The 24788-nt window shown below is 26.7% G+C and overlaps 3 protein-coding genes across 7 annotated transcripts; 2 read left to right on the top strand and 1 right to left on the bottom strand.

Moving 5' to 3' along the window:
- The first annotated feature begins 1678 nt into the window (after positions 1-1678).
- On the top strand, positions 1679-6308 carry LOC132930897 (zinc finger MYM-type protein 1-like). Of its 3 annotated transcripts, none has more exons than XM_060997004.1 (8): positions 1679-2515; positions 3036-3161; positions 3226-3351; positions 3415-3540; positions 3604-3691; positions 4017-4166; positions 4241-4320; positions 4393-6308. In XM_060997004.1, exons 1-8 carry the CDS (start codon positions 2386-2388, stop codon positions 6267-6269), a joined length of 2703 nt encoding a protein of 900 aa, XP_060852987.1. In that variant the 5' UTR covers positions 1679-2385; the 3' UTR covers positions 6270-6308. The 3 variants fall into 3 exon arrangements, with proteins under 3 accessions (XP_060852987.1, XP_060852986.1, XP_060852985.1); XM_060997003.1 differs by having other exon boundaries at positions 1679-2265; positions 2366-2515; positions 4241-6307; XM_060997002.1 differs by having other exon boundaries at positions 4241-6307.
- A 3356-nt stretch (positions 6309-9664) lies between these two features.
- LOC132929045 (ATP synthase subunit O, mitochondrial) lies at positions 9665-12700 on the top strand. The gene is made up of 6 exons (XM_060994085.1): positions 9665-9823; positions 9886-9927; positions 10011-10121; positions 10193-10325; positions 11148-11260; positions 12273-12700. Exons 1-6 carry the CDS (start codon positions 9797-9799, stop codon positions 12471-12473), a joined length of 627 nt encoding a protein of 208 aa, XP_060850068.1. The 5' UTR covers positions 9665-9796; the 3' UTR covers positions 12474-12700.
- A 1534-nt stretch (positions 12701-14234) lies between these two features.
- LOC132929044 (histone-lysine N-methyltransferase SUV39H2-like) lies at positions 14235-22786 on the bottom strand. Of its 3 annotated transcripts, XM_060994082.1 has the most exons (5): positions 22687-22786; positions 22453-22583; positions 22220-22387; positions 22088-22148; positions 14235-16693 (listed from the first exon to the last, which is right to left on the bottom strand). In XM_060994082.1, the coding sequence occupies exons 3-5, from the start codon at positions 22271-22273 to the stop codon at positions 14808-14810; spliced, it is 2001 nt and encodes a 666-aa protein (XP_060850065.1). In that variant the 5' UTR covers positions 22274-22387; positions 22453-22583; positions 22687-22786; the 3' UTR covers positions 14235-14807. The 3 variants fall into 3 exon arrangements, with proteins under 3 accessions (XP_060850065.1, XP_060850066.1, XP_060850067.1); XM_060994083.1 differs by having other exon boundaries at positions 22220-22404; positions 22453-22738; XM_060994084.1 differs by having other exon boundaries at positions 22457-22738.
- Positions 22787-24788: the final 2002 nt, after the last annotated feature.

Genomic DNA, 24788 nt, shown 5'->3' with positions numbered 1-24788 from the left:
GGTATTTTATTGAACATGCTTCAAACTTAAAATTATTTAGGAACAGAATAATTAACTCCAAAAAATATGAAATAGTTCAAGATAATTTCCTAAAATACTCATATCCCATAATTTTTTATTTATCAGTATTAATGTATTATTGTTTATTTTATATGAATTCATAACATATGCGTTATGGTATTTATAAGCATTGACTATAAATTATAAATAATCCAGTTATAACATATAACTTAGTTTATATGGTCGAAGGTTGTTCCTCTGCGTGATCTGTATCTATTAATTGTATTTTATTGTATTTTTTTGATTATACACATTTCATAATATGTGATAACTGATAAGATTACTTTTTCGTTCGTCGTCACCAAGTAAATAACAAAATAATTGTACTTTGTATAGCAGCTCCGTGGTAGACAACGAGTCAACGAATAAATAATTATTAAATTGTAAGGTGTTAGATTTTTTACTCGACGATTGCGACTTTACAAATATAAATAACTAATAGGTATGGAATGACTGCAGGATAAAATATAATTTTTTAACAACAGTTATAAACTTATAAGTTAAAAAGTATTTAAGCATTATTTATAATTAAGACCAAATACTCTATAGTCTATATAGAGTACCTATTTGTTAAGACTAAGGACTTCATGCCCTAAAAAACCTTGAAATATGCACGCATTTATGCACTTAAGAACTAAAAGAACCACTAAATATTCTATTAAAAAATGAATTAAAAAAAAAATAAAAATCTTTTTATTTTAATATCTAAATAATATTTGCAAAATTGGTAAAATTATAAATTGTTTAATATTATTTTTCTTTTCCGATTTCTTTTTTTTAAATCACACTTGCAGTGAACCGATACTGCAAGTGATCGGTGAGAAAAACACAAACACTAATTTTAAAATATTTATTTTATATGAATAAAAGAATAAAACTAATATCTCAGGTCCAGCAAATTTATTTCAAATTTTTCTTTATAAAATTTGCACCTTTTTATAAATAATTGTCAAATATTAATTAATTTAATTATCACATAGTAATGAAAATTGCCAAGTATACAAAATATGCACCTATACAATCTATACATTTTAAACATTATATACCAGTATTGCTATGAAACAAATTTATATTTTACTTGGCTATGTTTTTAATGATTATTATTGAAAAACATGCAAACTCCTAGAAGTCTCTAGCCAGTAGCCTTATTTATAATTAAGGCAGAAGACTACTAATACTTCCATTATTATTTTTTATTCTTGTCCAGAAAATAGAAATAGGTTTTATAACAATGCAAGTGATATAATACAAATTACAAATATATTTTATAATCCCAAGAAACTATTTTTAAATTTTACATAGTATTGCAAATACATATGTTTGAGTAAATTTAATAATTATTAAGATATTAAGAACATAGTTTATATAGTTATAAGAGCAGATTAATATATCGAAGGATAAAATTTACTTTTAAATTCTTATACAAACAATTTTTTAAATATGTATTTAATTTCGTAATTCCTAATAATAGCTATTATTATTTATCATATTACTTTAATATATTTTTATTTCAAATTTTTATTAAACTCTTTAAGTTTTTCTAGGATTTAAATATTTATTTAACTGATGTGAAGTATTTTTTTTGTTCGAAAGGGCAGCAGTTTTATCAGTGGCGCATTTAAGGGGGGGCAACTGGGGCAAGTGCCCCGGGCGCCAAATTCTAGGGGGCGGGAAAATTTTTATAGTTTACCACTACATATAATTAAAATCTTTCTATTTAATTTGATATAATATTATTATACAAAATACAAATAAAGATTATAAATTAAAAATAGACATTTTACTTATAACTCATAAGGTCTATGATTATAAACGGTTTTCATACAGGTCTATGAGCGGCACGGGATTGTGACAATCATAGATATAAATATCAATGATTTATTTATATATTATAATATATATCATCTGTGGCGGAAATAACATGTTATTAGCTAATACGAGTTAAAAATAACATAATATCCACATCAAAATATTATTTTCCTTATCGCCGACCGCCGAACGTTATTTTTGTCAATATTAGCTATAGTGACTCGCGTGTTTAATTGTCTTCTGACAGCGTCTTGTGTAATAAGTTAACCATACGGTCATTAGACGCTTAATGTTAATATTTGATTTAATCTTTATTGTTTATTGTTTATAATTCGTTCTACTTTCAAAATTAGTATTCAGTATTCCAGTATACCTTCTATAAATTACTGGAATTTGGTAAGTACAATGTTATAAATTTATAGTTTATATATGGTTCTATGCACTGTACTCGATTGAGTATTATAAATTATATTTATATTACTATATTCTGTAATAGATTATACGCGGATTTTCAATATGGAAGCTAAAAAAAAGCTTAGTGGTTCAGGATATAGAAAGCAAGCAAAAATTAAAAAATTAAAACACGATGCATTAATTAAGAATTGTAGAAAATTAGATAGTATGTTCAAGCCATCGAATAATTCAAGTAAGTTGTTTTTGTTTTTGTTTTTATTGAAGTATAAAAACAAATAACAATTCAGTGTTTCAATTTTCAAATTTCTTATTTTGTATTTAATTATTTAAAGTACCTACCTGTTTTAAAAAAATACCAAACTCGCTTTTTATATTAATATAGGACCATTATATTATACCTAGTATAGACTACCTATCTGATAATTGTCTCTTATAACTATTGACATTTTTAGTGATCAAATTTTTGTATTTATTAACTAGTTGAAGTTATAATTAGTTAATAAAAGCTGGTTTACTTTGAAACTTATATTTTGAATTTTATAATAAATTTGAATAATAATTGAAACTTGATGAATTAGATATGTTAAAGTTAAACCTACCTACAAAAATAAATATAAACCTGAATTATTCAAATGTAAGCAGTTCTGTACAGCATGGCTACAAAAAATGATGGAAATATTGAGACAGAAATTAAATTAAAATTATATTTATTTTATGTTTGAAATTAAATAATTCTTTTTTATGTTTAATAGATACAGATGATAAACTGGAGATGTTAAACCAAGGTACACAAATACAAATGAACCCAGATTATTCAAATGTAAACAGTTCTGAACAGTACAAACCTACAAAAAGTAGTGGTTATATTGAGACAGAAAGTAAAATTAAAAATGTAACTATCTTATATTTGCAATTAAATAATTGTATTTTATTATTTAATAGATACAGATGATGAACTAGATATGTTAAACCAAGATACACAAATACAAATGAACCCAGATTATTCAAATATAAACAGTTCTGAACAGCACAATCCTATGACAAGTAGTGGAAATATTGTGACAGAATGTAAATAAAAAATGTAATTATTTTATTATTGCAATTAAATAGTGGTATTTTATTATTTAATAGATACAGATGATAAACTAGAGATGTTAAATCAAGATACACAAATACAAATATACCCAGATTATTCAAATGTAAACAGTTCTGAACAACACAAACTTACAAAAAGTAGTGGTTATATTAAGACAGAAAGTAAATTAAAAATGTAACTATTTTATATTTGCAATTAAATAATTGTATTTTATTATTTAATAGATAGTATTTCTGAGATAAATACTGATATATTGTCATCTAAGAATAATGAAACTGCTGATGTTTTGTTTGAGCCTACTGATATTCCTCGGTAAATTATTTTATGTTAATATTTTAATAATTACTTGTAAGATACCTAAATTATTTACTAATATTTTAATATAAATAAACACTATTCAATACAAATACTATTCTAATATTTATGTGTTTTAATTTGGTAGGTGTATTAAAATAGTTAAAAAGGAATTAAGTGATTAAATGAAAATTACATAATTATTAGTTTTGTTTTAAAATAACCATGTTCAGTGTTTGTAGTGTTTTCATAATTTTTTACATACCAGTCACTTAATTTTAGTATTTATAGATTAAAATAAATCAATTACAATATAATATATAATAGTTGTTATTTTTCATAGATGTGATCCTGCTTTATGGAAAATAAACGAGTTCACTATAGAATATATTTGTATTAATGGATTTTCTCAAGATTTAAATGATTTAAATTTTACCAAGTCTAAACGAGCATATACAAAACTTCACAAAAAAACTACCAAAACCTACTATAGGTACAAATTTAAGTTTTAGTAACTAATGATAAGATAATTTTAATAACTTAACCTTATTTTAATTTAATTTTAAGATTTTGCAATAAAAACTATTGGAATACAAGACTAACTAATGGTGATTCAATTAAACGTAATTTCATTGCATACTCAGAAAGTAAGGGTGTAATTTACTGTATCCCATGCTTGTTGTTTGGCAACATAAATTCATCTTCATTTGCTTCAAAAGGATTTTCAAACTGGAAAAGAGCTGAAGAGCTCATATCACAACATGAAAATTCTTTAAAACATCGTTCAAATATTCTAGCAATGAAAAATCGAGGACAAACACATCAAAGAATTGATCAACAAATAATACAACAAATTGAAAATGAACGTATGTATTGGATCAATGTTTTAAAAAGAGTTGTGGCAATTGTTAAAACATTGGCATCAAGAGGTTTAGCATTCAGAGGACATACTTCAAAAATTGGATGTCCACGTAATGGAAATTTTATGATGGCACTTGAGTTATTAGCTGAATTTGACCCTTTTATATCAAACCATATTTCCAAAAATGGTAATCCCGGTAAAGGTCATACTTCATATTTATCATATTATATTTATGAGCAATTTATTTTATTAATGTCTAAAAAAGTAGAAAATACTATTATTCAAGATGTCAATACTTCACGATATTTTTCAATTAGTGTTGATTCAACGCCAGATATTACCCACACTGATCAACTTTCTTTAGTTGTACGATTTGTTGATGAGAGTGGTAATGTATTTGAGCGTTTTTTATGTTTTATGAATAATGTTGGACATAAATCAGAAGATATGGCTGAAGCAGTGATAACAATTCTGAATAAGTACAATTTGAATCTTAACTATTTAAGAGGGCAGTCATATGACAATGCGAGTAACATGTCTGGTAGTTACTCTGGATTACAAGCTAGAATAAAACTGATAAATCCATTGGCCAAGTTTGTTCCCTGCTCGGCTCATTCATTAAATTTAGTGGGACAAAATGCTGCCAGCTGTTGTAATGAAGCTATTCATTTTTTTAACTTTCTTCAAAACTTGTACACATTCTTTTCAGCATCAACTTACCGATGGCAGATTTTAAATTCTTCAATCAAGAGATTATCAGATACAAGGTGGTCTGCAAGAGATGATGCATGTTATTCATTAAATAAAAATTGGTCATCTATTGAAAATGCTTTAATTAAGATTGGAGAAAATGAAAAAGAAAAACCAGCTATTCGATGTGAAGCAAATGGTATACTCAAAATACTTAAATCATTAGAAACATTTTTCTTGTCAATTTTTTGGGGAGACATATTACATAGGTTTAATACAGTTAGCAAAAAACTTCAAAGTGTAAATATTGATTTAAGTGTTGTTGTTGAGCTTTATCAATCATTAATTAATTATGTTGGTGATATTCGTACAGATAAAGATTATGAAAATTTTAAAAGAAATGCTATTGAAAAATGTGGAATTATGAACTTTAGAAATACTGAAAAGCGACAAAAAAAAATTAAAAAATTTAGTGATGACAGTTCAATGGAAAGTATTGTAACTAATTTTAAAATCAATACCTATTTTGTTATTTTAGACCAATTGAAGTCAGAATTGTTGAGAAGAAAAATTGCATATAACAACCTTTTAAAAAATTATTATTTTTTTTTTAAAATTACTAAAATGACAGCTGCAGACATAAGGGTATCTGCTGAGCTGTTAAGAAATGAATATAATACAGATTTGGGAACTTCATTTCCTAATGAATGTATTCATTTTAGCAGCTATTTGAAAACTATTTCTAATCTTCCTCAAAGTATTCAAGATATGTTAGTGTTTATAAGAAAAAATAATTTGAAGGATATTTTCCCTTATATAGATATTGCTTTAAGAATGTTACTATGCACTCCAGTTAGTAACTGCTCAACTGAGAGGTCATTTTCAGCCTTAAAACGAATAAAATCATATTTAAGGTCAAACATAGGCGAAGAAAGGCTCACTGCATTAGCAATCATGAATATAGAATCTGATGTTACTACAGCAATAAGCTACGACGATATTATTCAAGAATTTGCTCAAGACCATGCACGACGAAAAGTATAAGTACATTTTTAAATATTGTTTGTTCTAGTATATTAATAATTATTTTAAATATATTTATATTTATTATCTACAAAAATATTAAATGTGTATTTCTTGAGGAGGGGGGGCGCTAGTAAAATGTTGCCCCAGGGCGCTAAATGTTTAAATGCGCCACTGATTCTAAATAATATATATACTTGTACAAATGCAGATAGGTAGGTATACCTAAAATCTACATAATTTACTATATTACAATATACTCATTTTTATATATTTTTTTAAATGGCCATAGAGTAACTAAAGTCAGGGTAGACTGTTGACTTTATACTAGGTGAAATTTTTTTTTTAGGTGTAGCAGCAGACACTAATTATTACTATTTTAAATTTTAGTTACATCATGTTTTAAATTTGAAAATAATATCATTATGTATTATTATTACAATATATATTAATATTATGTGTTAAAGATTATATTTGAATTAATTATATTACAGTGATTATACCATTATATTATGTGATGCATATTACGTACCTATATAGTATATAGTTTGTCGTAGAATTTATTTAATAGACTCATTGGGTCCAGAAAATTGATACTAAAATATCGATTATTTTAAATTGAAAGCATTTCGTGAATATGTGAATATCCGATATAACTATCTTCTTATATAAGTACGAACTACTAATAACTGTAAACTATATTCTACAGTTAAATAAAAAAATATAGAAAACTATTTATAATTAATAATTTGTATTTTATTATACTTCAACTAAATATTTTGGACTATTTAGCAATGACATACTATTTAATTTTCACTCCCATTAAAATAGGTAGATACCTAGTTATCTAGGTATATTTATTTAACGTACTCTATAAATAATAAATTATATTTAAATGCATCATAATATAACTATTACGACTACTGTGTAGGACGAGTGATTACGATTTATCAATCTTATTTAATGTGTATATTATAATGACTATGAACATTCCTATTATATATTTTACTCTTTACCTACACCTTCACCTACTATTATTTATTAATTAACTAGTTAAAAAAAAAAGGATATCACTATATAGTGGCGTCTCAAGACCCTTTTTAAAAAAGGGACCAACTTCATACATTAGGTATATTGATAATATAGTAATAGTAATATATTATATACCCTATAGTCTATAGTACGAGTATAGTAGGTACTATAAATTCCAATCAACACCTCTCCAATAATCAGACTGAAGTATTTGAAGTGGTCTTTTTACCAAATTTTTTTTTAAAAGTTCGTTTGCAATTTCGGTGGTTCGTTTTGAAATAAATGGTCAAAGATATATAAATATTTGGTTGCATGATCCTGATAGTTCATGACCCATTTAAAATTTCTATCGGTTATTGATTGGTTTTTTATTTAATAAGAATATATAATACTAACTACTTGTACTATATAGAGTATAGACATAGGGTCAGGAGCAGATTTAGGTATGTGGTGGCCCCTGGGCGGTATGCATTATGATTTATGGGGGCTCCTTGTACATAAACAAGGAAATATATTTTTTTACTTATTAAATAACATTTATTATAAATTACAATTATTATAATTTTTTATTTGCATTTTAATAAATAATTATAAAAACAATCAAATCGAGTATAACTAGTATAACAGTATAAATAATATCATCATAATATTTTTCATGTATCCTAATTTAAATATATCATAAAATTGCGGAGGCCGCGAATTTGGGGGGAGATATTTGGAGATATTTGCCTACGATATATATATATATATATATATACATACATATTATCGTTGGCACATTTTACTTCCAGCCCCTTATTAAGCCTCAAGTACCCGTACCCCAATAAAATTACATTTTCTATCAGAAACCAATCTCAAAATTGAATACCTAATGATTTTTACTGTTTTAAAGGATTATGTTGACGAATTACGGAAACAACAAATGAAAAATACACATCATTGTGAAAACAATATATTTATCACTTCAATTTAAAGGTACTTATGATTTGTATGAGAAGATTCCAACCTACAAAAATAAAACTATTAATTTAAAAAATTGACCGATAAATTAGAAGCTATAAAATAAAAATGCCCATCAAACATATAGTTTTTGCAAGCTTGTAATTTTTTTGAGGTCTACACCCACTCTTAAACATTCATGGGTATAAAGTGTTGTTGTATATTTACATTATACTTACTTATATTAAAATTAGTAGAAGTAAAAAAGTAGAAGTTGATTGCACACCAACCAATATAATTTAATTAAAGTTAAATTTATGTTAACTTGATAACAATATATTTTTAAATTTGAAATGGACTGAAGTTGACATAGTACTTTTATGTAGGTACTGTATGATTTTAAGTACCTATAGGTATATACGATAAGGTTAATATAGCTGGATTGATAGATTTAAATGATACTTATATTGATAGTGTTGATAAAATTAAACCTGACTAATGTTAAATTTACTAGGTATACTCAGCGCCGGATTAAGAGTTAAAGACACCGGGGGCAAAACACATTTTTCAAATAATAGGTTATTGGTACTAAAAATAGTTGACGACGTTCTTAACAAATGAAAATTATGATGCCGGGGGCAATTGCCACTTTGCCCACCATTAGACACGGCACTGGGCATATTGTATACTATATATCTACTAATCTTATCTCAAAAAGAACGTTTAAATTCAATTAATTCAAATATGAATAACTATTAGATACTTGAAGTAATATAGGTAGGAAGTTGATTAGATTTCATTGCAGATTTTCAGATTTCTATGAGGTAGTATACCTATATATAAAATTGATATTAATTGTATTATATAGGGTGATTGTAAACTTTCCCGATAGTATAATTTGTCCCGAAATTAATTGCTCTGAGAGTCTATAAGCAATGAATTTTTTTGGTAGTCTGCAGATATAATAGCTAATAGCTTCTCCTATGTCATATTTTGGTTGAGCAATTTCCTCTATTTTTTTTTTTATCCCAACTATTAGATCAGATAAAAGAGCTAAAATATACATACCAAAAATCATATGATAAGTATATGTCAAAAACTCTAAAATACTGTTAGTGTTTTATTTCTCTAAATGAAAATTGAACCTGTTTACGCGCTTTTAATTCCCAAAAAATGGTTATTGATTACCTACACTTTAAAAGTTAAAACTCATAGGTAACTAGATTATATTGATTAGTTTTATAATGTATTTATATATTCATGTAATCATGTATACTTATATAATTTATAAAGAGTTTAAAATATCATTTTTTTATTTGATTATTTCATATTTTGGTAACAATGTACAGTCTGTCCCAACCACCAAACACTAAACTGTGAGTTTTCTACAATAATTTTTTATGACTAGAAAGTTTGCACTGAAATAATATAAATACATATGTTTTTTAAAATAGTGATAACGAAAATTAATATGAGTTTACCTTTACTTTGGGTAGTTTGACCTTTCTTTAAAATCTTAACTTGTGCACTTGTATAAGTTATAGTTTGAGCAAAACATTTAAAGTATAAATTACAAAATGGCATCCACGAAATTCACAACAGTCGTAAGTATATATTAATTATTAATGTTTTTATCGATTCATATTTATTTTTTTTGATGTTTCAGGTGAGGTCGTTAAGCTCAACCTCAAACCAAGGAATGGTCAAAGTGAGTTATTTTTTAAACTATTTTAATACAAAAGTAATAAAGATAATTTATATATTGAACAATTTATTTTTATTAAAAAACAGCCCCCAATCAAAGTATTTGGCATTGAAGGGCGTTATGCCACTGCTTTGTTTTCTGCCGGTACTAAACAAAATCAATTGGAATCGATTGAAAAGGATTTAATCAAATTTCAGGTATTGATTAATTTTAATCTGTATTAATTTAATTTTGTATTCTACAAAATGTGAAAACATTTATTTTACAGACTGCATTGAAATCAGATAAAGTCCTTAAGGAATTTGTTGATAACCCAATTAACAAAAGGTCATTAAAGGCTAGCACTTTACAATTGGCTGCAAAGAAACTTGCTCTTTCACCTCCGTCATCCAATTTTTTGAGTATGTTTAAATTATATGTTAAAAAGGACGCCATACCCGCATGTGTTAACCTGTCTTACAAGTATGTAACATAGCAAATTTACGCTCAGCAGATCATGTTTAACTCTGTTAGTTTAAAAATTAGTGTTAATCAACCTATTACAAAACTTGATGATAAGAACATTATCTATGTTCATTTGTTGGTTTTTATGATTTTTCAATTTTTTAGCAAGTTATGCATGTATAATATAGTGTAAATTAAAAAATGCTCATGACTCAAAAACTGAATAATCGTAAAAATCAACATAGAAACTTAGATAATGTTCTTACCATCGAGTTTTATTTTAGGTTGATTCACTCTAATTTTTAAACTAATAGAGCTTAACGTGATCTGCTGAGCGTAAATTTGGTGTGTTATGTAATTGTAAGACGGAGACAACACATACGGGTATGACGTCCTCTTAAAGTAAGTCCATTTTGTAGTTAATAAAGATTAAACGATTTGTCCAAATCTAGTACAACAAAAACTAGACCTTCACCCTTATTTAATTAGTTCTAAATTTAATAGTACTCATAATAAATTTGTTTGTGTGCTATATTTTCGTTAGTCTTAATCAATTGAGATTTTTTCTACGTTTATTAAGTTTAGTTGGTGGTAATATTCATTAAAAAATGTTTATTTTATTATATAATTGATCATATAGAAATGTTTTAATTAATTACTGTAATAAATTTATTATTAGTTACTTAATATAATTTAGAGATAATACATTCCACATTTTAAGTATATTGTACAAAATGTTTAAATTGCATATTTACAAATACAAAATATTTCATTTATAGGTATGTTGGCTGAAAATGGAAGATTACAAAAATTAAATTCAATCATTAACAGTTTCAAAATTATCATGGCTGCACACCGAGGAGACCTGCCATGTGTTGTAACAACTGCTAAGGTACATACCAAATATTTTTTTGGTTTTTATTAATAGATATACATAAATACATAATACATTCTTCAATTAGTATAAAATATGCCCAAGCTTAATTGGCAAAATATAACTCTTCTATTACTAGAAATAAAATAGGAAAGAAATAAGTTTATCATCTATATATAGCATGTCAAGAAGGATCTAAAGTATATGCCTGTGTAGAAATTCTGAATGGATCTTCTTCTCTCAAAGTTAATACATTTATGAAAATATAAATTCATTATTTAAATTGTTACTAATTTATCACATATATTTTCTTTGTAATTTTAATTAACTATCATTGATTCAACAATTTGAAAATTACATACTTTATGAAATCAAGTTTAAAATAAACTGTTCTACTGTTCTAGGCTCTAATAATTATTTAATCGCTCAAAAGACAGTGTTGGGTGCTCATGTTGTCTTCTCAATGTGTCATACTATTTTTGTAGTTTTTAAATTTGTGCATTTTTGGACATGTGGCAGATGTCACCGTAGTTTAATATCATACGTATTTTTTTATGTGGTATTCTCATGACATTTATTTGCAAATGTAATTATATTTTACTGTAGTACCTACTTTCTGAAATTAATTTTTTCATGAAAAGATATCCATTTTAATGAAATATAACATTAAACTTCAAAAATAAAATTTCTTTTTCATATTCTGTGAAATACAAAAATATTTTATGATCTGATCATGAAACTCCTACAATGTGATTATCCGCTTGATGTACTGAAATTAAACATTTATCAAATACAAATTTTTATTCAATACCATACAAAGAATTTATATATTAATCAATTAATAGCCATTTTAATTCCACATATGAAAATAAAATCATGTAAGAACATGAAGAAGAAAATTAAGTATTTGCACTTTTACTTTATTTTAATATGAAAAATTAAAATATTTGGTTATAGGATTTATTACATTATAGTGTATTAATTTAATACAATAAGTTACGTAATATAATAAATGTATTTACTTTTTTAGCCTTTGGATTCAGCTGAACAACAAGAACTTAAAAAGACATTGCAAGCATTTTCGAAAAAAGGAGAGACCATTAAGTTGGAATTAAAAGTTGATCCTTCACTTATTGGTGGAATGATAGTTAGCATTGGTGACAAATACGTGGATATGAGTGTTGCTACAAAAATTAAGAAATACACCGAAATCATCCAAGATGCTGTTTAAATTGAAATACAATGTTTAGTTAGAGTAAAAAATGGAATATTTTAGTGTGTAATAATTATTATAAAACAACTGTAAATTTATGATGTTTTTTTTTTAAATTCTGCCATTAAAAATTCTTTAGTATTTACAAATAATCACATTGTATTTTTACCATTTTTATTTATTGGAGTAAAGCTTAAAGAAGTATCATACACAGTTATAATATGCAATAAAATTTCTTTTGGGAATTTTTTATTACTTTCTGTAATTTGCAATGTTTAGTATTTTTCTTAATTTGCATGTTACAAATTTGTTTGGAAATTCTTGGATGTTATTCGTTAAACAAGGGGTCTTCAACCTTTTTATGCTGCTGGCCACGTAATGTTTTCTAAAAGTTTCGCGGGCCACTTCATATTAAAAACGTTGTATTTTATACAAAAATTTAGTTTTACTATTATAAAATTTATTTATACTTAAAAATGTGACCGCAGGCCGCAAATAAAGAAAAGACGGGCCGTGGGTTAAAAACCCCTGCGTTAAATAATGAGTACCTAAAGACAAAATTAAGTAGAAGTCAATTTTTAATATTTTAAACTGTCGTATTCTCTGTTATCCATTTTTTATGGATAGATTTAGTTAACAGATTCAAATTATACTCAGAAATTGATTAATTTTTTTCCCCTCAAAAATAGTTAAATCAACTCATGAAATTCTATAATTATTTTAAAAAACTACTCCCTTATTATTGTTATTTTTTTTATGTCAATTATTGGGGTTAAATTAATTTTTTTTCTCTGACAGATTATTAATTTGTTTTGTAAGACTTTCAGCATTGCCATCACAGTTAATATGAAGTAATATTTTTTGAGAAGTCTTCTGAAAGGAGTATCAACTTGGTAATGCAATATTGTTTTACCAATGTTATTTTTCATGTTTTGGTACTAGAACCAAACTAATTAGTTTACTAGCCTAAATATTTTCTGTTATGGAGGTGTATAATACTCTACTAAGAAACTGCAAAAAGAAATACATGTGTTTGTTGATACCAATTCTTTGCAAACTGGAGCATAAACCAAGTTAATGATTTTCTAATTCACCAACAGTCAGTATTAACCTAATTTTATTTAAATTGCAATCAATATTATATACACTGTTATTTATTTATGTTAATAAAAGGTGTACAAGAATTATAATAAAAAGAAAATCAAAAAATGCCTGAGGCAAACTACTATTTTACCATCCGTGTACAATGTACCCATAGCGTTGAAGAAACATTTTTTTTTTTTTACTTAATTATATAAATATTATTCTATTGCACTAAATCTGTTGCCCAAAACCCACCTATTTTAATCTTGAGTTGCCTTTTAAAAGTTTAGTTTGGCATGCCACTGATTATGAATGTATCAAATTTGAAAACTATAATGTTATTGTTATTAAATTTAGTCAATATCAACTTATTGTCAAAATGTGTTAATATTGGTTCATGATATGAACAATTTAAAATAAATATTTAGAAAATGTCATTGATCATTGTAAATAGACAATGATATTTAAAGCTACAGTAGAATGTTATAAGTTTCTATAAGTATTTTTTGAATAACAAAAAATTGGCTGAGGATAAATAATTGTTATTACCGATCTAGATAAAATACTGTGATCATAATTAAACATTTGAATACTTAATGTGTCGTGAAACTTTCAACTCTAATCATTTATACTAAATATTATAGGGAATCATGCATCAATTATACCTTTAAACCTTAATTGATAAAAATGATAAAATAAAACTTGAAAATTAATTTTTAATTACAAAATTATCTGCACATTTTTTTTTTTTGTTATTCTTGATAATGTATTTTTAAAAGTACTGGAGTTTTTTCAATTTTAGTCATTTTAGTTTCCGACCCTCTAAGTTGAGGATCAAAGCTTTTTATCTATTATAAAAAATGTGTATACATAAAAAAAAACATTTTGTAACTGTTTAAAACTAAAAATATATAAATTAAATGTATATTTTTTTATACAATAAATAAAAGTTTGTATAAATTCTTTATACTAGTAAAAATAATAATTTAAACCTCTACTTTGAACAAATTAAAAATAATATAATAAATGTTACATTTTTTCGAGTTCTCTTAATTAACTAATATTAATATAGCACAGAATTATGAATTTATTGTACAAAATAGTTATCAATTACATTAAATAATATACTAACATTTGTAAAATATAACTAATTTGAAAAATACAATTCAATTCAGTCTATATGATAACTTTAATAATAAAATACATCAAATAGTATTTAACTTATAAATATAAAGGATGAGTTAAATAAAAATGTCAATTTTTTTATTCTTAAAAATAATAACCTTGGCAGTTTTTCATATCACATTGACATCTAGTACCACTTTTTTTCAAAGAATTTTTATTTCTTCTAAAAAAATAATTAGTAGTGAGTTGTTCACCAGCTGAAATGTCTCTACTAGCAAATAAAGCTAAGTGTGGAAGATTTCTATCAAGGCAATTAATCCATACAGCATAAACGTTTAAGTTTGCATTACATGAGTGATTTATAAAATAAGTAAAGTTGGCAAAATGTGTGCCGTCAATGGTATATTTATAATTTTGTGAATCATTAAAGTCCAAATTCCACATATATTCCAACAAAGACGAACCATTTCTTAAGCGTTGTTCAGATTCTTCAATTGTGATAATTTCACCAATATATTTACCTACAAATTGACCTTTTTGAATATTTTGGGTAGATTTAACGCCCCAGCCATATTTTCTAGTCTTATAAATACAAACATTTACTTTGCTACCAAGTTGAACAACCCTATTGGAGCAAGAAGACGAGCATTTACATTTTTTATTACACTCAAATACTGGATTACCCGGAGTTATTATAATATTCTTATGTTTATCGTAAGCTTTTAAACAACCCGACATTTTATTACAACATTCTTCAGGATATTGACAATTTTTTTTACAACTACAACCAATGGGAGGATTATCTGGTATAGTAAAGGTGGTTTGAGGAACATTCTGATTAATATATACAAATGAATCTGGTGGTCCTTCAAGATCCATGTTATTTTCTACTTTGATTTTATAACCTTGAGTTACTACATTAATGTCGATTTCCCACTGTCTAAGTTTGACTAACTGTTGTTGTCTTAAATAACCGACAGTAATAACAGACAAAAACCATTGAAAGCATACATTTTTATATTTTTGAGCTTTTGTAGAACCAACATCGAGACAATTAAATAAACCAATCATATCTTCAGGTAAATATGATGGTAGAGATAAACCAGACTCAGTTCTGAATGTTTCAAATAAATGGGAGATATTTTTTCTAGACATCATAAGAAGCGTTCCATCAATGGAATGTTGAAAACTATTTACACGATTATAATTTTTTTTACTTTGAATATATTTAAGTAAGAGTTTTTGTGACTTATATAAAGCACCATAACGTTCCCATGTATTAAATCCTCTAGACCATTTTTTCCATTTCACTAAATAGTAGCGTGTACCTAAAATAATTTCATCTTTGATAATTTCATCTATTTCTGTCGGGTCATAGGCATCTAAAATATTATCAGCTAGCATCATTTTTCCTTCTTTTATAAAATTTTGTATTCTACTATCAGAAACTATGTAGCTATATGTTGGATCAACTTTTTCTATTATAGATGGAACTATTATAAATGCAGTATTTTGAAATACTGGTTCAGATGTACGAAGAGATTTACGATTACGGTGAGAATTAGAAGATAGTAAACTTTTCATTTTTCTCTTGCCAGTTATGGGAGTTGATGTTATCACATTAGTTTTTGAAGTAACATTCAAACTAACATCAGATTCATTGTTAATGTTAACAGTATCGACTATATTTATATCATCATCAGTTTCCATTCTACTACTTGATTCATTATTATTTATTAAATTACTTGATATTGTTTCAGTTTCATTTTGAATTGAATTCTTTTCAGCTCTTGATTTTTCATCCTCATTACTATCACCATTACCAACAACTTTAGACATGGGATTATCATTATTTAATAAATCATCATTTTGTAACAATGGCGATTTTAGATTATCAGGATACTCATCAAGATTTTCTTCAGTACAATTGATGACTGTAACACCGGATAAATGGGAATCATTAGAATCAGATTCTAAATTGTTTTGCTGATTTGAACTTGTAGTTTCTAGGATTTTGACATTTTTGAAGTCTATAACACATTTAATAAAAAATAATTATCATATTGTATAAAATATCAATAATTACAATAATTAATTTTTTTATTAACTCATAATTATGTGATTACACAGCAAAAAAGATCTTAAAAATTATGTAAAAATCAGATATTCAGATTCTAGTAAAAAAATATTACCAAAATAAATATCTGATAAATTTTAAGCAAATTTTTTCCTCAAAACACAGCAACTATAAACTATAATTTTATTATGATTAATACTATCTTCACTATAACTATTATTTTCTATTACTATATTTAGCATCTTGATTGTATTTTTATTCTTACTGAAACAGGGCTTTGCCCGTTTAATATTAAATAAATAAATAAATAAAATTAAGTCTATAACACCATTTATGAATAATTCTAAAACATTAATTTTAAGAAAAAAGATTTTCATGAATTATCATGAAAAGAAATAACAATTTTTATTTTTATTAATATAATATTTTTAGTTTGCTTGAAACTTTAGAGTTACTTAAATATTTGGAATAAATGTAAGTAAATGTATGATAGGTTAGTTTTGAATAAGGTAAAAAAAAGGTTAAAGGTTTTGAAAAAAAAAATAATACCTAGTAAATTATATATATTAAACAATTATAGCTTATAGTATCTATTAAATGAACAATTCTCTTTCTTCTTCGTTGATCTAGAACACGAATCAAATAATAACGATATATTCAAGATAAACCTAATTTTCCACTCTGTAGTTAAATTCAAAGAACCTTGCCCGAAAAAACAATTAACCCAATGGCCTAGGTGTCAAAACTTTGGACACACAAAACACTATTGCAACTATCAGACCCACTGCATAAAATGTGACAGTTCTCACTCGACAAATGAATGTCCCAAACCCAAAGATGAACATTACATGGAGGACCCCATCTAGCCAACTATTGTGGATGCCCAGCCTACAAAAGCTACCAACAGCAAAATAATATCAACTCAAAACTAATTAATAAACCAATCTATAAACAAAAACCAAATGTTACACCTTATAAAGAAAATAATATTTAAGTTCCTGCTGGTAACGACCCTCCCCCAAATTGTTCTAATAAGACCGATCTCAATGTAAACTATGCAGATGTTTTAAAAAATACGAACCCAACTGACACCCCTAAATATAATAATGATACCACCACTAATATCAACGATTTAACATTTTTCACTCTTCATATCAGATCTTAAATCAGTTATTAATCCCCTAATATCTCTACTTACTATAGTTATTAACAAAATCCTAAAAAATTACTAACAACCAACCAAATTTATCTTCCCCACTAAAAATCTTACTATGGAATGCAAATGGTCTTTCAAAACACAAAAATGAACTTAAAACCGCATTAAATGATTTAAAAATAGATATTGCACTAATAACTGAAACACACTTCACCGAATTCAGTATCTTCAATTACACCCTTTATAAAAAAAATCATTCCGATGGCACAACACATGCAGGTCCTGTATTTTAGTATCAAACTCCATCCAACATAATATATTAACCTCATTCCAAGATAGAGGGTCTATTCAAACAACTAGTAATTCAATAAAAATAAATAGTATTTCAATAACCGTATCTTCTATATATTGCCCACCTCGTCATGCCATCCAACGCGACTCTTTCCTCCGTTTCTTCAATACTCTAGGCCATCATTTCATAGCAGGGGTGACTTCAATGCTAAACACTCCCAATGGGGCTGTATCTCCAATAATCAAAGAGGAAAAACACTCCACTCTATCCAAAATAATTGTAAACTATCGTTTGTGTCTCCACCTGGATCCACCTACTGGCCTTCACATTCAAATCGTAACCCAGACATACTCGACCTCTCCATAACAAATATCCCAAACCATCTTAATACAGATGTCAGTAATATCTGTCATACCTCCAGCGACCACACCCCCGTAATCCTCTCAATTGATGGATCTCCTAAACCAAATGATCGGCCATCACTCACTAAAGGTTCCATCGCCTGGGATTTATTCAAAACAAATCTTGACAATTTAATAGATCTTAGAGTCTCACTTAAAACAAGACGAATTCGAATATGCAGCACAAAACTTGGTCGAAATTATAAAAAAAGCAGCTATTTTCTCAACTAAAACTACCCCCGTTAATTCACCACCCAATATCACTCTCCCATTCAACTTACAACTCCTTTTAAACAAAAAAAGAAATAAGAGATCTACATGGCAAAATTTTCGTCTCCCCAGCGACAAAAAAATATTCAACCGCCTATCCAATCTTCTAAAAATATAACTTATCAAGTACAAACCCGAACAATACGAGAACTATATCAATTATTTAGAACCCACCCCCAATTCTTTATGGAGAGCCACAAAAAAATTAAGTAAAATCCGAGAAATTATCCCACCTCTCCTCACAAGTAACAATCTGCTAGCGTCAACAGACGAAGAAAAATCCCTTATTTTTACGGAACATCTAGCTAATACATTCAAGCCTCACCAAGACATTTTTCCAAATCTTAAACACTTGAGGCAAGTTAATGAGTTTATCCCTTCCCTCCTACCAATGTCTCCTCCTACAAAAGCAATTTCACCCAATGAAATCGTCTGTCTTATCAAGAAATTACCTGCACGTAAAGCACCTGGACACGACTTAATCACAAATAAAGTTTTAAAAAACCTGTCAAAAAAATGTATTCTCTCATTAACACATATTTACAACTCAATGCTGCGGCTATCCTTCTTTTCCATCATCGGGAAACGTGCGGTCTTAATCGTTATACCAAAAGTAGGTAAACCAAAAAACTTAGCCCATAATATAGACCCATCAGTCTTTTACCAACGCTTGGCAAATTGTTTGAAAAATTGATTCTTCTCCGAATCCGACCTATCCTACACGAGCACCAAATTATACCTACCACTCAGTTTGATTTTCGACCAGGACATTCTACCATACACCAAGTCCAACAACTCACTGACACTATTGCCTCTGCCTTAGAAAGAAGGCAATTTTGTGCTGGGCTCTACCTGGATCTTGTCCAGGCTTTTGATAAAGTCTGGCACGACGGGCTACTATTTAAATTGAAAAAAATTATGCCAGCCCAATTATTCTTAATTATTAAATCTTTTTTAGAAAATCGAAGTTTCACTATTAGACAAGGAAACTCTTTCTCGCCAAGATTCAACATCACTGCAGGAGTGCCCCAAGGTAGCGATCTAGCGCCTGATCTCTATAATATTTATACTGCCGATATCCCACGAACTCCCCCAACACATTATTAGCTACCTTTTCTGATGACACAGCCTTATTGTCCACAAGCGATAATATTTCTCTAGCTGCACACAAGCAACATACACTAGCCTAATCGAAACCTGGTGTAAAAACGGGTTGATTAAAATAAACGATAGCAAGTCAACTCAAGTTACTTTTACCCTTCGCCACGGCAATTGTCCCTTAATCAAATTAAACAACGTACGCAAGCATTCCTGTAAGCAACGAAACTAAATATCTCGGCATTCTACTCGACAAACGTTTAACTTGGGGCCCTCACCTCAAAAACAAAAGGTAAATGGCAAATAGCAGACTCCGCCTTTTTCGACCTCTCCTTAAGTCCAAACTCAAACTCAAGCTAAAAATACTATTATACAAAACCATCATTAGACCACTATGGTTCTATGGTATTCAAATCTGGAGGTCAGCCAAACCTTCAAACATCCGCTCCATCCAGTCATTTCAAAACAACCCTTCGTATGATCACTGGTGCTCCCTGGTATGTAACAAATCAATCCATACATAACGACTTACAAATTGAAACAGTAAATATACTCTTAAAACGACATTATAAATCCTAATACATAAAACTACCATCGAATATTAACCCCTTAATCAAAAAAATGACCTAAAATCTTATCCCTGACCAGCCTCCACACAGACTGAAAAGAAACTGGAATCGCGACCTACTACTCTGAAAAAAAGAAAAAAAAAACAAACATAGAACTATAGAATCATCTCTACTACACCCAGATAATTAATAAAATCTAAGAAATTGTATGAGGGATATTACCAGTGGGTGACTTCCCCTACCATGTGACTCATGTTATGATCAAATTTATAATTGTTATCGTAATGACTTATTGTACAAATTATGTGTATAAATTGTTTTTTTCTAAATAAAAAAAAAAGCAATTCATTAAAAATAAAACACCAAAAATTCCAATTTTTATTATGATTAACAAGATCTTAACAATTAAGTACTGATAATCTATATCAAAATAAAAAAAAACTAAATTAAAGCTTATGCTCTCGATTAGTGCCTATGTCATACACGTTATCAAATGTTATAAATCCAAACAAACTAAGATGCTTATTTAAAATGTATACAAAATAAATTATTAAATTGATTTTGTTTGTTTAAACAATTTAAACAGTTAAGAGCATTTTTCTTTTGTGAATATATCTAATAGATTTAACTTTTTTAAAAGACTATAACTTACGAACTTATTTTATTTCATATACATTTCAAATGTGTATTTTGTTTTGTTTGGAACCAAAATTAAATGTTGATAAGGATTAATAACGTATGTGACGTCACACTAATTGTCCATATTAGTAAAGCGAGTATTTTTACACATTTGCAAATTTTTTCTGTTTAATCCTATAATACAAATAATAAGTACAAAATACAATTCACAGACTTTATGATAAAATACTCATAATTGTCAATCAATATTTTAACTTTGTTGGGTTTAAAGGTTTAAAACTTTTAAGGGTATATTTTGAAAGTTATTGAAAATTGCTAAATATAGGTACATAATTTAAGTACCTATATTTATGGATTTAACTAATTTAGAAATTGACTACCATCAACTTAGGTGGAAAGACATAATCTGATTATATATTTGTCAAATCAATATCGAATATATATTTCTGATATTTAGGAATAAGTAAACCATTTAAGGATCAAAAAATTCTTTTAAGTATTTATAATACTAAATATTCTCATCAATAAGGTGATTTTTATTACAAAATCAAAAAAAAAAATGTTTAATTTAATTGTAGACATCTAAATTAAACAAGAAATTCAATGCATTATTTATTTATTTTCTAATAGATTCAGAGTAAATTTTTTTAAGACATGCTTTAATAAAACACGTCTAAAAGTCTTAGAATTATGTTAAAGTACTGAAAAAAATTGTTTTGTATGCTCCATTAATCTAAAAAATAAATACTTTTTTGTTACTAGTTTCTTTATTTTTAGTGTATATTATGAAATATGTTTTAAGATTTATTGAGTTATAATATAATATTATAGTTTTATTCTTTTTAATGTTGTATACTTCAAGCCCTGTACATTACATTATTAAATATAACATATCTAACATAAAATCATGTTAGTTATTTACCTGGATTTTTGATTGAACAACTGATTATTTCAGGCGAGCTGCTATCACGTGTGGTGATGCCCTACAACAAAACAATGAATACCTACTAAAATTTCCATTCAATAATTGCCATGGAAAACGGTATTAACTTACCGAAATACTTGGATCATTGTCATCTGAGTTTATGGACAGATCATCGGACGACATGATAATCAATGGTAGATAGGTATATTAGTGAATTTAAACAGATCCTTGACAGAACGTTTGCCGTGTGACGACGACTTATTCACTTAACAGTTATGCAGCTATTTCAAAGCCTCTCTGTAATGAAAATTGAACTAATGAAAAACAATAAAACCGATAGACAGAATAAAAACTCTACTAACCTACTCTGGACTCTGGAGTCTGGGTAGCAGGTGGTCGACTGAAATCTTATTGCTTGAACAACGAACGAATTTTGTGTAGTGAGAATTCAAAATTGTGATTTGTCATACTTTATGTTAAGCGTTAGGCGATACTACGATAAAGTAATTATTTGATCATGAATAAACGAGCAATACGTATTACAATTCTAGTAAAATCACTAAAAAAAAATTAAAAACTCACTACTCGGTACTCACTAATCATTGTAGTCGGCGTCGCGTCTCAGCAGGTATATCATACTATTCATGCACGCTGTTGCATGCGGTGTTTATGTTGCCATGGCGGTCATGGAGGTAGTACCATTTAATGTATTATGTATCCTGTGGTACCCACTGATTACTGAGGTTAGGTTAGTTGATCTATGGCGGATGGCGGTCGCCAAACAATGAAATAACGGTCATTTTATCTACATAGATTGTGTTGTTAAATAGGTGTTTATGCAAATACTTTATATAGTTATATAGAGTATTTGATTTAAGTATTTAAATACTTTTTTTCTTATTGAATACTAGTACTAGTATTACTTTTTTACATACTTTTTATTTTGAAGTATTTGAATGGTATTTAAAATATTTTTTTTTATTCTTAATTTGTTTCCATTTGTAATCCACGTTAAATTAAAATACCGCGCCCCGTCGTCGTCATGCTTCAACGTTATAAAATAACTATATTATACTAATCATTTTTTTATTTATGGACAATTCTATATTGGTTTTAGTTTTCGTAAGATATAAAAGCAAAAATCTAAGCATATTATTATTTATTTTTTTAGCTGATCCAGAAGGCATTTTTAATTTTTATGTATAGATAAAAAAAATAAATTATAAATAATTTCCAAGTTTTTTTTTATTAAAAATTAAACATTTTGTCATGTACCTATAAATCAAGGTATTTGGTAAAAAAGACCAAGGAAGTACAGAACAATTTATAAAAAATTTAAATATATTAAGTTGATTATGAAAATTAAAAAATGTTTACTTACACACATGTACATATATAGAAATTGTTTAAAAATAATTATTCCCTCAAAAAATTGTTGATATCAAATTATTATTGTTTTCAGTCTTCCCAATCCATTCCATACAACAATACAACATAATATTATACTATACGCGTAAAGGCATAATGTCATAAACTATTGAATACTTATCTAACCCATGACCTATCTACATATTTCTATTATTACTTTAAAAAGTTTTTTTGTCCTGTAACTTATAACAAATATATCATAATAATTATAACACATAAATATATTTTTATTTATATAATTACCTATAAATTGTTAATATTATACTACTTTTATAATATACTCGTTAATAAATTGCATTGTATTCAACATTCAAATATTTTATTTATTCAGCTTACCTATTCTAGGTTAAACAAGTATCGTTAGTTTAGATAGTTTTAGGTATTATACATTCATAACTATACAATATTCATACTCATATAGTAATATATAATACCATACCTTTACGGCTTTACCTATTGATGTCTTAGTGTAAAACGTAAATAAAATATTTAATATCAATATTTATTATTTATTATTAGATTAAACCATTGATTATTAATATAGGTTATATATTTATAATCAATGGTAAAACATAGCTCCTTATAAGATACCTACCTATTTATTTACTTTTTATTATTTTATTTACTATAAAAACATTATTCAATTATATTTATGACAATTGACATTCAATAAACGATAAACATATAGCTTAATACATATTTTAGGTGAACTATTTATAAAATGTTTAAATCACAATTTTCTCAAAATTAAATAGGTAAGTATAACATTTAAAAAAAAGTTAATTTACTGTCTTTTTAAAACATTTTAAATATAATATTTTAAACATATGTTATTCATAACATTCACAAAACATAAAAAAGCCAACTATTAATGAAGTGAGAACATTTTAACAATTTTCAAATAATATTGTTGAACTCAAGTTAAAAATTTTTTCAAAATATATTTAGCGTAATTTTAAACTTTTACATTTTTGAACTGTTTTGTTTTTTTAGTGTTGATAATTTTTTTTTTGCTTATTCGAAAAGATTGTAATTGAAATACAACATTTCACATCAATTCTACAAATTATTAAGTACCCAATTTATACCATAAATCTAATAGATCTATATATATATATTTCACATAATTGTATAGGTGCAATTTTTTCGACAATTTTAATTTAACTTACCGTATTAGGCATTTAGGTATTAGCCATTAGGTATGCCTATATTAACTATACTAATAACTTTAAATAAGTAAAATAAATTGCCAATAGCATATAATATATGT

Source organism: Rhopalosiphum padi, chromosome 4 (assembly GCF_020882245.1).
Source record: "Rhopalosiphum padi isolate XX-2018 chromosome 4, ASM2088224v1, whole genome shotgun sequence".
NCBI lineage: Eukaryota > Metazoa > Arthropoda > Insecta > Hemiptera > Aphididae > Rhopalosiphum > Rhopalosiphum padi.
This window is presented reverse-complemented; position numbering and strand designations above follow the sequence as displayed.